This window comes from Procambarus clarkii, chromosome 56, assembly GCF_040958095.1.
Source record: "Procambarus clarkii isolate CNS0578487 chromosome 56, FALCON_Pclarkii_2.0, whole genome shotgun sequence".
Taxonomy (NCBI): Eukaryota; Metazoa; Arthropoda; class Malacostraca; order Decapoda; family Cambaridae; genus Procambarus; species Procambarus clarkii.
The window spans coordinates 24,668,436-24,681,950 of NC_091205.1; the positions used below are offsets into that span (position 1 = coordinate 24,668,436).

General features: G+C 42.6%; 1 protein-coding gene across 8 annotated transcripts in view; it reads right to left on the reverse strand.

Annotated features, from left to right (window-relative positions):
* The window catches only part of LOC123770779 (serine/threonine-protein phosphatase 2B catalytic subunit 2), a 213,847-nt gene that overhangs the window by 17,783 nt on the left and 182,549 nt on the right, over positions 1-13,515 (reverse strand). For all 8 annotated transcript variants that reach the window (XM_069305922.1, XM_069305921.1, XM_045762931.2 and 5 more), the window contains 5 exons: positions 7,260-7,399; positions 6,714-6,791; positions 4,934-5,027; positions 4,383-4,509; positions 2,745-2,822 (listed from right to left, as the gene is read on the reverse strand). In XM_069305922.1, the coding sequence (XP_069162023.1) occupies positions 2,745-2,822; positions 4,383-4,509; positions 4,934-5,027; positions 6,714-6,791; positions 7,260-7,399 (517 nt within the window). The remainder of the gene's footprint in view (positions 1-2,744; positions 2,823-4,382; positions 4,510-4,933; positions 5,028-6,713; positions 6,792-7,259; positions 7,400-13,515) is intronic.

Consider the following 13,515-nt stretch of genomic DNA (forward strand, 5'->3'; position numbering starts at 1 on the left):
AAAATATGAACTGCTGTAATTCTATTTTGTATTACATCTACAGACTTTCCAGTGATCCAAGATGACACCAAGGACTTCCAACATCATTCCATCATTACTGAATAAGTGCAGAGCGTTTATAATTATATATGGTGGCCATTTTGTTTTTAATTTGTTGCAGGGCTTTCTCATGACCCTTCACTATGGTTGTTCAACACAGATACCAAGCCACACTGCAGAAAAAATGTTTTAAACCAGCCACAGATGAACTACCGGAATATTTCTCAATATAAAACAGTTGAGATATCAATTAATGCGAGGTCAAAAATTTTAATGCTGAGCTGCAAGTTTTTATGTCTCAAGGTAACCAATATAAAAAAAAAAATTAGCAGAATTCTACACCTACCTACATAAAACCAGCTTACAAATATTTTGTGTGAAGATACTGTCCATCTAAATTTATTAATGATACTTTGTCGTCTCAAAACTTACTCTTAGAAACAAAGAATGTACAATATTCCTAAGGCAATGCAAATTAATTCAGTGTTATAGACACAAGAACTTATCAAAGAATTCTGTATGCTGATTTTACTATCACCCGAGCGACGTAGGTCACCAAAGGCTTGGCCACTACCCGAGTGATGCAGGTTGCCACAGGTTTGGCCGCCACCTGGGCATTACAGGTCGCCACAGGCAGATGGCAACACTTGTTTTAATAAACAAGAATAAGTGAAATGAGAACTGCCTCAGCAATCACTTCAAAAGATTATTAAAGCAAAAATTTGTCTAAATTTTACTGATTATATATATATTTCCCTACATGCTAATCTATTTACTGTATGTCCACATCGGTAGAACTAATCAAGGATTTGATATATAAGTATTTTTTAAATATTAACTACTATATTTAAATTTATTAAAACTAAAAAACCAGGCTAAAGAATATTTATAGAAGGTTCAAATGCTTTACCACAGCTGCCTGCATTATGAATGAGGTTTATTAGAGCTAAACTGATACTCCCAACAATCAAGGCAGAAGAATCTATATAGCAAATGTTTTAGCATACCCAAGGGACCCTCCTTTAATCTTGTGTTGCATTTGTAAAGGTCATAACTATAGCCAGAACTTGGGAAAGAGGAATAATAAATCTGTATTTGCAGTGTCCTCTCCAACAGTGGTGGAATTGACCATACTTTTAATGGCAGACTATAACTACTCATATTTATCTGTCTAAAATTTTATATATATCCCAGAGAATATGCATAGTTAGTTATTAATTCACGTTTTGTCAAAATTTAAAGGCTCTAACGATACTGAAATATTGTGTGCAGTGTTAAAATCATATTTGAATTTTAAAACTTGCTCATAAAAACAATTGATACACAAAACATTTGTTGTCTCGTCCTTCATACACCTGGGCTCTATAGAGAACACTTTTCAATACAGTACACCGTTTAATCTCTGAAGAGACAAGAGGTAATAGTAGCATATTTTGCCTTGGTTGCCAATAGAACAAAAACCTTGGAGAATTACTGTAAAAATATATACATTACACAAAAATACTATATATTTGCTCTTTCCTAAAATAGTTGCTCACTGGACAAACTCTCAATCCACTGAACATCAGTATAATTTTTCAAAACATTGTGCAGCAATTTTTTCATTTCCCTTTCCATACTCACTAAATATTGTGCCTGCTTTTAAAAGATAATACTGTATCCTAAATTTTGGAAGTAAATACAACCCTTTGGAAAGCCAGATGCAGCAGAAAGTTTGACTTCCAGTGGGGAAAAAAACTTGTCGGCCTTGTGTCTTTTTGGATTAAAACTAGATTTGCATATATGAAATACAGTACTGTAAAACTAAATACAAGTTTACCATTAAGAGTGTGGCTAATTCCACCAGTTCCACCACTGCAAATACAGCTTCGATTTTATCATACATAATAAAACAAGCTTTAATATAAATACTGTAATGTAATAAAAAATGGATGACCATAAATTTAAGTTTGAGAGGAGAAAATAATGCAACACTCTTATATAGATTTAAGTTATTAAAATTAAAACTATATGGCAATTGCATGCATAGGTTGAAAAATAATTGGCAGTATACCAAAGCTAATGGAAGAATTTCTTTAGAGAAGCCAATGTACAATGTACATTGTGCATTGTACATTTACTGTACAATGAGGGGGGTCAAATGGATGATTACACCCCACGTGTGTTGCTTTCCTCATGAAGTGTGACCTTTTCATTGGTCTTTCGCTAGTACTTATTTAAACAATATTTCTAAAGGTAACCAAGGCAATCTAAACTACTACTGTACCTAATTGAGCCAAGGTAATATATTTAATTCAGTTTTAGATAATTGAAAAATTCTAAATTCTGGGAAGTTTTAAGAATTATTATTAACAACTCCAAAGTTCTGACTAAATACTTCATTATTATGCAACTTGGCAGCCAAACTCTGCTGTGCAATAATTCCAAATTGGCATCCAAAAAGTGAGAAAATATTAAAACTCTACCTTTCAAAAATGAAGTAGACTGCATCTAGTACTAAACACTTAAAAAGACTTCAAACTCAAGTTTCATCCCCATACTAATTGGGGTGTCTAAAAAACTATTGCAGATATGATCACTGCACAATCCAGCCACTTAATACTATTAACCTCTCATCAGCCCGAGGTAAAGTAATATGCTGCCCCAGACCCCTAGCTCTTCACCTCGTAGTCCTTACTAAATGTAGTGTCTTTTTAGGTACCTACCTTCATCAAGTGATTCTTCTCCATCCATTAGCTCATCATCTGAGCAGATGTTCAGTACATTTACCAGCATCTCCGTTACTGAAAAATATAAGGAAGATCATTTTATATGGCAGCAGCATATTTGCCCGTTATTAAACTTAAATTAGTTTGGTTTCAATAGCAGCCAACTGAAAGAATTCTCAGCTTTTAAGCTAAACCTTTTCTAAAAACAATATAAATTTGGAGAACAAAACTGTCACCCCTCCATATGCAACTGCAGCATACAAGATTTAGGAGAGCAGCAATTTAAAAGTGACTGGCAAAAGCAAAGGACCAGCCAAAGATGTTGCATGAACACACTGATAAAAACTCTAGTAAATGACATGCATTCAGGCTAAGGCAACCCATTCTCGCAAATTTAATAAGTCAATATTGACTTATTAACTACGTGCATAGGTGATATACTAAACATAATAGATACCCTTAAAAAGATTCATAGAAAACACCGACCTTACCTAACCTTGTTAGTATCTTAAGATAAGCATCTTATTGCTTCGTAATTACAATTATTACCTAACCTATAATAGGTATAGGTTAAGTAATAATTGTAATTACGAAGCAATAAGATGCTTATCTTAAGATACTAACAAGGTTAGGTAAGGTCGGTGTTTTCTATGAATCTTTTTAAGGGTATCTATTATGTTTAGTATATCACCTATGCACGTAGTTAATAAGTCAATATTGACTTTACAAATTTGCGAGAACGGGTTGGCTAAGGAGACCAGGGAACATCATGAAAAATGATAATGTAGTGCATCAGGAACTCAGAGTCAAGAAGGTATACAAAACGCAACCAGAGTGGATATCAATGGAGGGGAATGATAGGAGGATAAAAACAAAGGCGAGCAGCATCAGACACCAAGAAAGAAGTAAAATGATATTCGATGTGTCCCAGGCAATGGGACCAGACCACAATCAATCGTGGTTGTTCTAGGAAACCACGGGGGGTACTTTTGTAGTGGGTTAGCTAGCATCTTCGGCAAATCATTTAACCAATGCCACCATGGAAAATTTTGAAATGAGCAAATGTAATAATTTTCAAAAGAGGACAGGTATGAAGTACTAAAACACATAATAAATAACCAAGGAATAATTGATCGAGCATCTGCAAAGGATACAATTTCCAATAAAAAACGTGTAGAGGCAAATGATGCTTCATGCACGTGTTCGGAGAGGGGTCACCATGATACAGGAAAAAAAAGGTTGGGTTCGTAATTAGTGGTTGCGCAAGTTGTAGTTTTTTTTGGGGGGTAATAGCGAGCAGGTGACACGGTGGTTGATTGACTTGCCAATCTACCTTGAACCCCTACCTTATATTTTTCTTGAAAATTCCCATTTGCAATGAAACTTGTTGGGCCTAGAGGAAAGATCACAAGAATCTAGTGAAGGAATACAGTCCTGGTGGACCAAACTGGTTCCGACTTTAGCAGCAGCTTAAAGGCCTCTGATCATAAACAGTACCATAAAATGAATTTTTACCTAAAGGAATACCATATTTTATTTTCACCACTTTATACCTAACAAATGCACTAATTAAAACTACATTACCTGCCTTATTTTTAAATATATTATACCAAATCTTTATAATTTACATGTTACCTTTTTCCCCTACAAATGGTAGTGACCATGTGAAGACATCCATGAAGTTGGGTAGCCAGTAAGGGTGAGGTGAACAGTTGAATTGCCGGATATTCATTACGTTGTTCTCGTATTTCAATACAGCAGCCTAAAATTAAAGAAATTTACAATTGCATAAAACACTAAATACAATGTATAACAACATGTACATTTTAGCAAGCATTCAAACATTTAGCATGTACATACAGTACACACATTTCTTGGAAGCTGTGCGTGTGTGGGAGAGTGGTTATCATACTGGGCTAGCAACCCAATTACCCTGAAACAATCACTATAACAGCAGACCAAGTGTCACATTCACTTTAAAAATACTTCTGGTGCATAACCATATTCCACCGAGTGAGCAGATTTCTTTACCTCACAATCAATAATCTCTTGCAAACTTCTACTTCCCAATTTACTGCTCTGCTTGCCTGTCTTGGATAGGAAACTAAACATTGTATACTAAGCACAATTTAAATTGGAAAATCAGTTATAATGCAGATTAAAAAAGTAGGTATATACTCCCTAACCTTGTTGTTGTACACATCCAGGTAGTTAGGAGCAGAGAATATTGTGATAAGAGAGGGAAATCCTGTCGTTTGGCTCTTGCGATACATACGATACCTGCAAAATAAATATTACATTACTGTACTTGTTAATGTTATTGAAAGCTTGGTATACATTACATCTATCAGGGGGGGGGGGTTTCATAGTACAGTAATGAACTGTAAAGCATCAAGGTTTTATCATTTTTTTTTTAACAAACAAATTATTGGATGATCCCATGGCTTTGTCAACTTTGATAACGCACATCTATATACCTGTACACAATAACCACAAACCCCAACCCATTTCATTCGGCTTTCCTTCTGCTCTTCTGACTACAATGTGGATGGCTTTACAAGATCTAGGTCTCCACCCACTTTTAATTTTCTTTTGTATTGTGTTTTCACAACATTCTTTAAATTATTAATGAATGCTGATATATTATCAATATGAGTATTGATCACACTCCAAGCATAACGAGAGTGCGTGTGCACAAAGGTTTGCACAGGAAATACACAAGTTTATATATACTGTATACAGTAATAAATTTTTAATCCCCTCTTGTATTATTTATAACTGAAGGTAACGAGTCATGCTTGTGGTGTTCTTCCTTGTGTATACGAGTTTTAAAAATTCTTGGTGGCTCGAGTGCATGCATGGAACTGCCAGTTCTGTTTCATACCAGACATCGGCCACTCTACTATCAAATACATTTTTATTATCCTTTCTATACTTCATATGATCTCTAGTTGTGTTTATGGGACCATAAATGCTTCCTAGCATTTTCACAAATATTCTTTTGCAAACTTCTGAGATTATTATTCTTCCATTTTATTCCAACCTCAAATTTTGAAATGGTTATAATCTTTCATCTTTCCTTGTACTGTAGCTCATATTTCTTAGGACTGGGATATATTTTGTTGCATGCCTTTGAACTTTTCCTAATCAAAGTACAGTACATTTAAGGTTCAGGAACTGTATCATAGCTGTATTCTGTGCACAGATTAAAGTCTCATGCGTGTTTAAAATAATTTTATGTCTCATCATCTATGCTCTTTAAGGTTATTTTACCAATTATCAAAGGAGGTAGGTATGATCACCTTCACTCATGATTACACCTAGCTCCTTTGATGGTTCCCTCTCCTCCCCCGCCCCCCCCCCATTAACAGTACTTGTGTATCCCTTTTAGGTTAATATTGAAAGTGTGTAATTACCCAAGCATAGTCGCAAGTTGAGAGCTACGCTCGTGGTGTCCTGTCTTCCCAGTACTCTGTCATACTTAAGTTTCCAGAGCCGTTCAGTAGCACATCTGTTCCCCTTTTCTAATCTGTTTATGTAATTCTTAAGATATGGGCAGCACACCACTGCTGCATATTCCAATTGATTTAAAAATATTGGGCACATGTATGAATGTTCAGAATGTAAATATAATGCATGCACTTCATATAGTGCTGTTTAGTACTACTGTATATATTAAGTATAAAACTTGCACACATTTAGTGAAAAACATTTTTTCACGAGTGTCAAGAATAATTTTCACATAAAGGCAATTTGTAAAAAATCTAGAGATGTACAACAAATGATAGCTTCATACAAGGACACTACAGTGCTTACCTTCTATATAAACAGTACAAGAGGTACTGCACTTTGAAAATTATGCTAATCTGTATAGAAAATTTTCTGGTGCAATTGTTACTAAAACAACTGTGGCATAAAATTGTCACGTACGAGTACGTGATCATCCACACAGTATATATATCTTACCCTGCATCTTGAGCTTCATGGGCTCTAATTATGGACAGAAGATTATTGTGTTGTAAGAAGTCACAGCAAGCTGCATAGCTGAGAAAAAATCAGATATTAAAAAAAGCGACAACTACATAAACATGAAATTAATAAGTCAGAGTTCACATAATATAAAAATTATATGATTCATGATGCATTGTTTTTTATTGCTTTCTGTAATGCAATGATTAGTCTACACATATTTCATGTGAAATTAATGTGAAATGGAATTACATTTAACCTTCAACATTCCACAATTACATTTAAGCTTCATGTTATTCCTCAAACAATACTGAATAACACATTTTTTCAATATAACATATATTCTTTACAGTAGAACATTCTTTTAGAAAGCTAACACTGCCAAGCCTGAAAAAATACAAAGACAAAATGAGTATTGTACACATCCAGTAATTCTAATTCTAAGTATCTAGGATACTTTAGTATCTAAGAATATATCCATGTATATATTCTAAGACCCAGTTATGCCCTTAATATAAAACTAGCAATTATCTCAAACTTTACCTGTAAAAATATGAACAACCTCGAACAGAGTTATGGGAGAAATGTTCTGCATTTTTCTCGTTACCAAAATCTTCTAACGGGTCAGACCAGAGTATGTCGCACATAGGACCAAATGCAGGTGGCTCTTTGAACCGGTCCAGCTGCAATGAAACATTTTTGCTAAATCATTACATGAAACAAGATTAAGATATCAGACTTTAAATATCTACTAAAAAACAAAAAAGGGGGCACTAAAGCCAAGGACATCACACAAGAAGTACAAACAGCACACACATTATATACATCAAAAAGATTACAGTGTTACAACATTGCAACAATTATATACCACCTCACCTTACATCACTATGTTATGTGTCAAGCTTATGCACCAACTCTAAATGGATTACTTAAAGAGTGGAAAATAATAATTATATTTTAACCATGTCTTTGGCATTATTATTATATATATAATAATATATATATATATATATATATATATATATATATATATATATATATATATATATATATATATATATATATATATATATATATATATATATATATTTTTTTTTTTTTTTTGCTTACTGACCTTGTATACAAACTTTCATTACAAGCAACTTTGGAACCATATACTGTATCATCAAACTTTTTATTTAAAACGAATAGTAAATTACTGTATACTGTGATTAAATGCTTAATACAAGCAACAATAACAAAGAAAGAATTACTGAACATAAAAGGTACAGTTATTAAGCAGCCTCAAAAATATTTACGACATACAAGTAATGTTTTAAAACACTTCATAAAATTAAGTTCGTAATTTTTTAAGCTAACAACTTTATGGTCCCCAATTCTAGGAAATGCATTCAGAGTTCAGTTTAAAAGTTCAAAATTAATTAAGTGTACATGTTAGTATCACGAAACCACCACACTTCAACAAGCTAAACAGATTTAAATTCATTTGAAGATATTCTACATACATGTGACGAGCCCAGGAAATTTTTAAAATTTGACGAGCCCAGGAAAATTTACAAAATAACACGAGGCAAATGAACAAAGAACATAAATGATGTAAATGTTAGTAAAGATTCCATAACAGGTGCTATTGCCTCAAGTACTGGATTAAAATCCTCAACCGCATTAAACACTTTGGGCACAGTAGTCCATTCCCTTGTTAAGTAATTGCTGTTCCCAAGAAAAATATTTGGGTTAGACTTTAAAATTACAAGTACAAAATGGCTCTTCAATTGCAAATAAACTTGGATTAAAAGTATTCCTTACATAGCCCTCAGTGCATGTTTAAATACCACAATGTGGGAGACTGTGTTACATTAATAAAGGGTAATTTATTAAGAAACTTGTGGTACAAAATGCGAGTGATGAAAAAAAGGTCAAGGCTGAAAAAATAATTGGGGAAGAAGTAAGGTGCAGTAAGTCAAGATTAGTGGAAGCAGGGCACAAGGTGCACATGTGGGTGGAAGCAAGGCACAGGGTGCACATGTGGGTGGAAGCAGGGCACAGGGTGCACATGTGGGTGGAAGCAAGGCACAGGGTGCACATGTGGGTGGAAGCAGGGCACAAGGTGCACATGTGGGTGGAAGCAAGGCACAAGGTGCACATGTGGGTGGAAGCAAGGCACAAGGTGCACATGTGGGTGGAAGCAAGGCACAAGGTGCACATGTGGGTGGAAGCAGGGCACAAGGTGCACATGTGGGTGGAAGCAAGGCACAAGGTGCACATGTGGGTGGAAGCAAGGCACAAGGTGCACATGTGGGTGGAAGCAGGGCACAAGGTGCACATGTGGGTGGAAGCAGGGCACAAGGTGCACATGTGGGTGGAAGCAAGGCACAGGGTGCACATGTGGGTGGAAGCAAGGCACAGGGTGCACATGTGGGTGGAAGCAAGGCACAGGGTGCACATGTGGGTGGAAGCAGGGCACAAGGTACTGTGCTTGCTCCAGTACTTTTCCTCATCCTCATATCGGACATAGACAAGAACACAACCTATAGCACTGTATCATCCTTTGCAGATGACACTAGGATCTTCATGAGAGTAGGCAACATAGAGGACACGGCGAACCTCCAGTCAGATGTAGATCAGGTCTTTCTATGGGCTACAGAAAATAATATGGTGTTTAACGAAGATAAGTTCCAGCTCATGCGCTATGGAAAAAATGAAAATATAAAAACGGAAACCACGTACAAAACTCAGGCAAATCATAACATAGAACGAAAAGGCAATGTAAAGGATCTGGGTGTACTCATGTCGGAAGACCTTACCTTTAAAGAACACAATAAAGTAGCCGTCACAACTGCAAGAAAAATGACAGGTTGGATGACAAGAACTTTTCACACTAGAGATGCTATACCAATGATGATACTTTTCAAAACACTTGTGCTCTCTAGAGTGGAGTACTGCTGCACAATGACAGCACCTTTCAAAGCTGGAGAAATTGCTGACCTGGAGAGCGTGCAGAGATTCTTTACTGCTAGAATCCACTCGGTAAAACATCTAAACTATTGGGACCGACTAAAGAGCCTAAAACTGTACTCCCTTGAGCGCAGGCGGGAGAGATACATAATAATTTACACGTGGAAAATATTAGAGGGGCTGGTCCCAAACCTGCACACAGAAATAACATCACATGAGACCAGAAGACATGGCAGGATGTGCAGAATACCCCCGTTGAAAAACAGAGGTGCAACTGGTACTCTGAGAGAGAACTCTATCAACATCAGAGGTCCGAGACTGTTCAACACGCTTCCACTACACATAAGGGGCATAACTGGCCGACCCCTCACAGTGTTCAATAGAGAACTGGATAAGCACCTCCAAAGGATACCTGATCAACCAGGCTGTGACTCATACGTCAGGCTGCGAGCAGCTGCGTCCAACAGCCTGGTTGATCAGTCCGGCAACCAGGAGGCCTGGTCGACGACCGGGCCGCGGGGACGCTAAGCCCTGGAAGCACCTCAAGGTAACCTCAAGGTTAGGTGCAGAGGTGGGTGGAAGCAGGGCACAAGGTGCAGAGGTGGGTGGAAGCAGGGCACAAGGTGCAGAGGTGGGTGGAAGCAGGGCACAAGGTGCAGAGGTGGGTGGAAGCAGGGCACAAGGTGCAGAGGTGGGTGGAAGCAGGGCACAAGGTGCAGAGGTGGGTGGAAGCAGGGCACAAGGTGCAGAGGTGGGTGGAAGCAGGGCACAAGGTGCAGAGGTGGGTGGAAGCAGGGCACAAGGTGCAGAGGTGGGTGGAAGCAGGGCACAAGGTGCAGAGGTGGGTGGAAGCAGGGCACAAGGTGCAGAGGTGGGTGGAAGCAGGGCACAAGGTGCAGAGGTGGGTGGAAGCAGGGCACAAGGTGCAGAGGTGGGTGGAAGCAGGGCACAAGGTGCAGAGGTGGGTGGAAGGGTTTGAAAGGGTTGTATGGTAAAGAGAACGATGGCATTTTTTAATGACTGATGGTTGAGTGGCTTTTCGGACAGTAGCCCAACGACCATTCATTCTTTCATCTACCGCCCATCCATTGACAAGAATACACGATGCCTGCTGACATTGCGGACTTTAAATGTTCCCAGTCTGCATTCCTTGTTTTGCCCGTGTTGGCAAAGTCGAGTGAATAGATCAGTTGTTAAACAGACAGGAGCAGCATCAGCAGAAGTAGCAGGAGCAGTAGGTCGGGCAAGAGCTTTTGAGTGTGCTGGGAGCGGATTGATCCTGAGCGTTGCCAGGGTAACCATGGTGCCCGCGCCGCCGCCGCCCGTGCTTCTCCTCCAGTTCGCCTCACCACCAGTTGCTGCAGTGCTGCTGTCCTCGCCCTCTCCTTGCCCAAACCCCGCCACCAGTCGCTGCAGTGCTGCTGCCCTTGCCCTCTCCTTGCCCAAACCCCGCCACCAGTCGCTGCAGTGCTGCTGCCCTTGCCCTCTCCTTGCCCAAACCCCGCCACCAGTCGCTGCAGTGCTGCTGCCCTCGCCCTCTCCTTGCCCAAACCCCGCCACCAGTCGCTGCAGTGCTGCTGCCCTTGCCCTCTCCTTGCCCAAACCCCGCCACCAGTCGCTGCAGTGCTGCTGCCCTTGGCCTCTCCTTGCCCAAACCCCGCCACCAGTCGCTGCAGTGCTGCTGCCCTCGCCCTCTCCTTGCCCAAACCCCGCCACCAGTCGCTGCAGTGCTGCTGCCCTTGCCCTCTCCTTGCCCAAACCCCGCCACCAGTTGCTGCAGTGCTGCTGCCCTCGCCCTCTCCTTGCCCAAACCCCGCCACCAGTCGCTGCAGTGCTGCTGCCCTTGCCCTCTCCTTGCCCAAACCCCGCCACCAGTTGCTGCAGTACTGCTGCTCTCGCCCTCTCCTTGCCCAAACCCCGCCACCAGTCGCTGCAGTGCTGCTGCCCTTGCCCTCTCCTTGCCCAATCCCCGCCACCAGTCGCTGCAGTGCTGCTGCCCTCGCCCTCTCCTTGCCCAAACCCCGCCACCAGTCGCTGCAGTGCTGCTGCCCTTGGCCTCTCCTTGCCCAAACCCCGCCACCAGTCGCTGCAGTGCTGCTGCCCTCGCCCTCTCCTTGCCCAAACCCCGCCACCAGTCGCTGCAGTGCTGCTGCCCTTGCCCTCTCCTTGCCCAAACCCCGCCATCAGTTGCTGCAGTGCTGCTGCCCTCGCCCTCTCCTTGCCCAAACCCCGCCACCAGTCGCTGCAGTGCTGCTGCCCTTGCCCTCTCCTTGCCCAAACCCCGCCACCAGTTGCTGCAGTGCTGCTGCCCTCGCCCTCTCCTTGCCCAAACCCCGCCACCAGTCGCTGCAGTGCTGCTGCCCTTGCCCTCTCCTTGCCCAATCCCCGCCACCAGTCGCTGCAGTGCTGCTGCCCTCGCCCTCTCCTTGCCCAAACCCCGCCACCAGTCGCTGCAGTGCTGCTGCCCTCGCCCTCTCCTAGCCCAAACCCCGCCACCAGTTGCTGCAGTGCTGCTGCCCTTGCCCTCTCCTTGCCCAAACGTCGCCACCAGTTGCTGCAGTGCTGCTGCCCTTGCCCTCTCCTTGCCCAAACCTCGCCACCAGTCGCTGCAGTGCTGCTGCCCTTGCCCTCTCCTTGCCCAAACCTCGCCACCAGTCGCTGCAGTGCTGCTGCCCTTGCCCTCTCCTTGCCCAAACCTCGCCACCAGTCGCTGCAGTGCTGCTGCCCTTGCCCTCTCCTTGCCCAAACCTCGCCACCAGTCGCTGCAGTGCTGCTGCCCTTGCCCTCTCCTTGCCCAAACCTCGCCACCAGTCGCTGCAGTGCTGCTGCCCTTGCTCTCTCCTTGCCCAAACCTCGCCACCAGTCGCTGCAATGCTGCTGCCCTTGCCCTCTCCTTGCCATCAGTTGCTGCAGTGCTGCTGCCCTTGCCCTCTCCTTGCCCAAACCTCGCCACCAGTCGCTGCAGTGCTGCTGCCCTTGCCCTCTCCTTGCCCAAACCTCGCCACCAGTCGCTGCAGTGCTGCTGCCCTTGCCCTCTCCTTGCCCAAACCTCGCCACCAGTCGCTGCAGTGCTGCTGCCCTTGCCCTCTCCTTGCCCAAACCTCGCCACCAGTCGCTGCAGTGCTGCTGCCCTTGCCCTCTCCTTGCCCAAACCTCGCCACCAGTCGCTGCAGTGCTGCTGCCCTTGCTCTCTCCTTGCCCAAACCTCGCCACCAGTCGCTGCAATGCTGCTGCCCTTGCCCTCTCCTTGCCATCAGTTGCTGCAGTGCTGCTGCCCTTGCCCTCTCCTTGCCCAAACCTCGCCACCAGTCACTGCAGTGCTGCTGCCCTTGCCCTCTCCTTGCCCAAACCTCGCCACCAGTCGCTGCAATGCTGCTGCCCTTGCCCTCTCCTTGCCCAAACCTCGCCACCAGTCGCTGCGAGTGCTGCTGCCCTTGCCCTCTCCTTGGCCAAACCTCGCCACCAGTCGCTGCAATGCTGCTGCCCTTGCCCTCTCTTTGCCCAAACCTCGCCACCAGTCGCTGCAGTGCTGCTACCCTTGCCCTCTCCTTGCCCAAACCCCGCCACCAGTCGCTGCAATGCTGCTGCCCTTGCCCTCTCCTTGCCCAAACCTCGCCATCAGTTGCTGCAGTGCTGCTGCCCGCGTCTAGCCTCATCCACGCCTTGTCCCTTGATGTCCATTTCAACAGTGTAAAGGGAACCAGAACGGCTCACAGTAAGCCGAAGTCAGTCACTGCCACCAGCCCGGTCCCCGATGTACCTAAATGTGCCTCGATGCTCTTCTAATGTGTTCCATGCCTTGTTCCTAAAATTGTATTTGCACTTGGGGCATAGCCACTCAAAT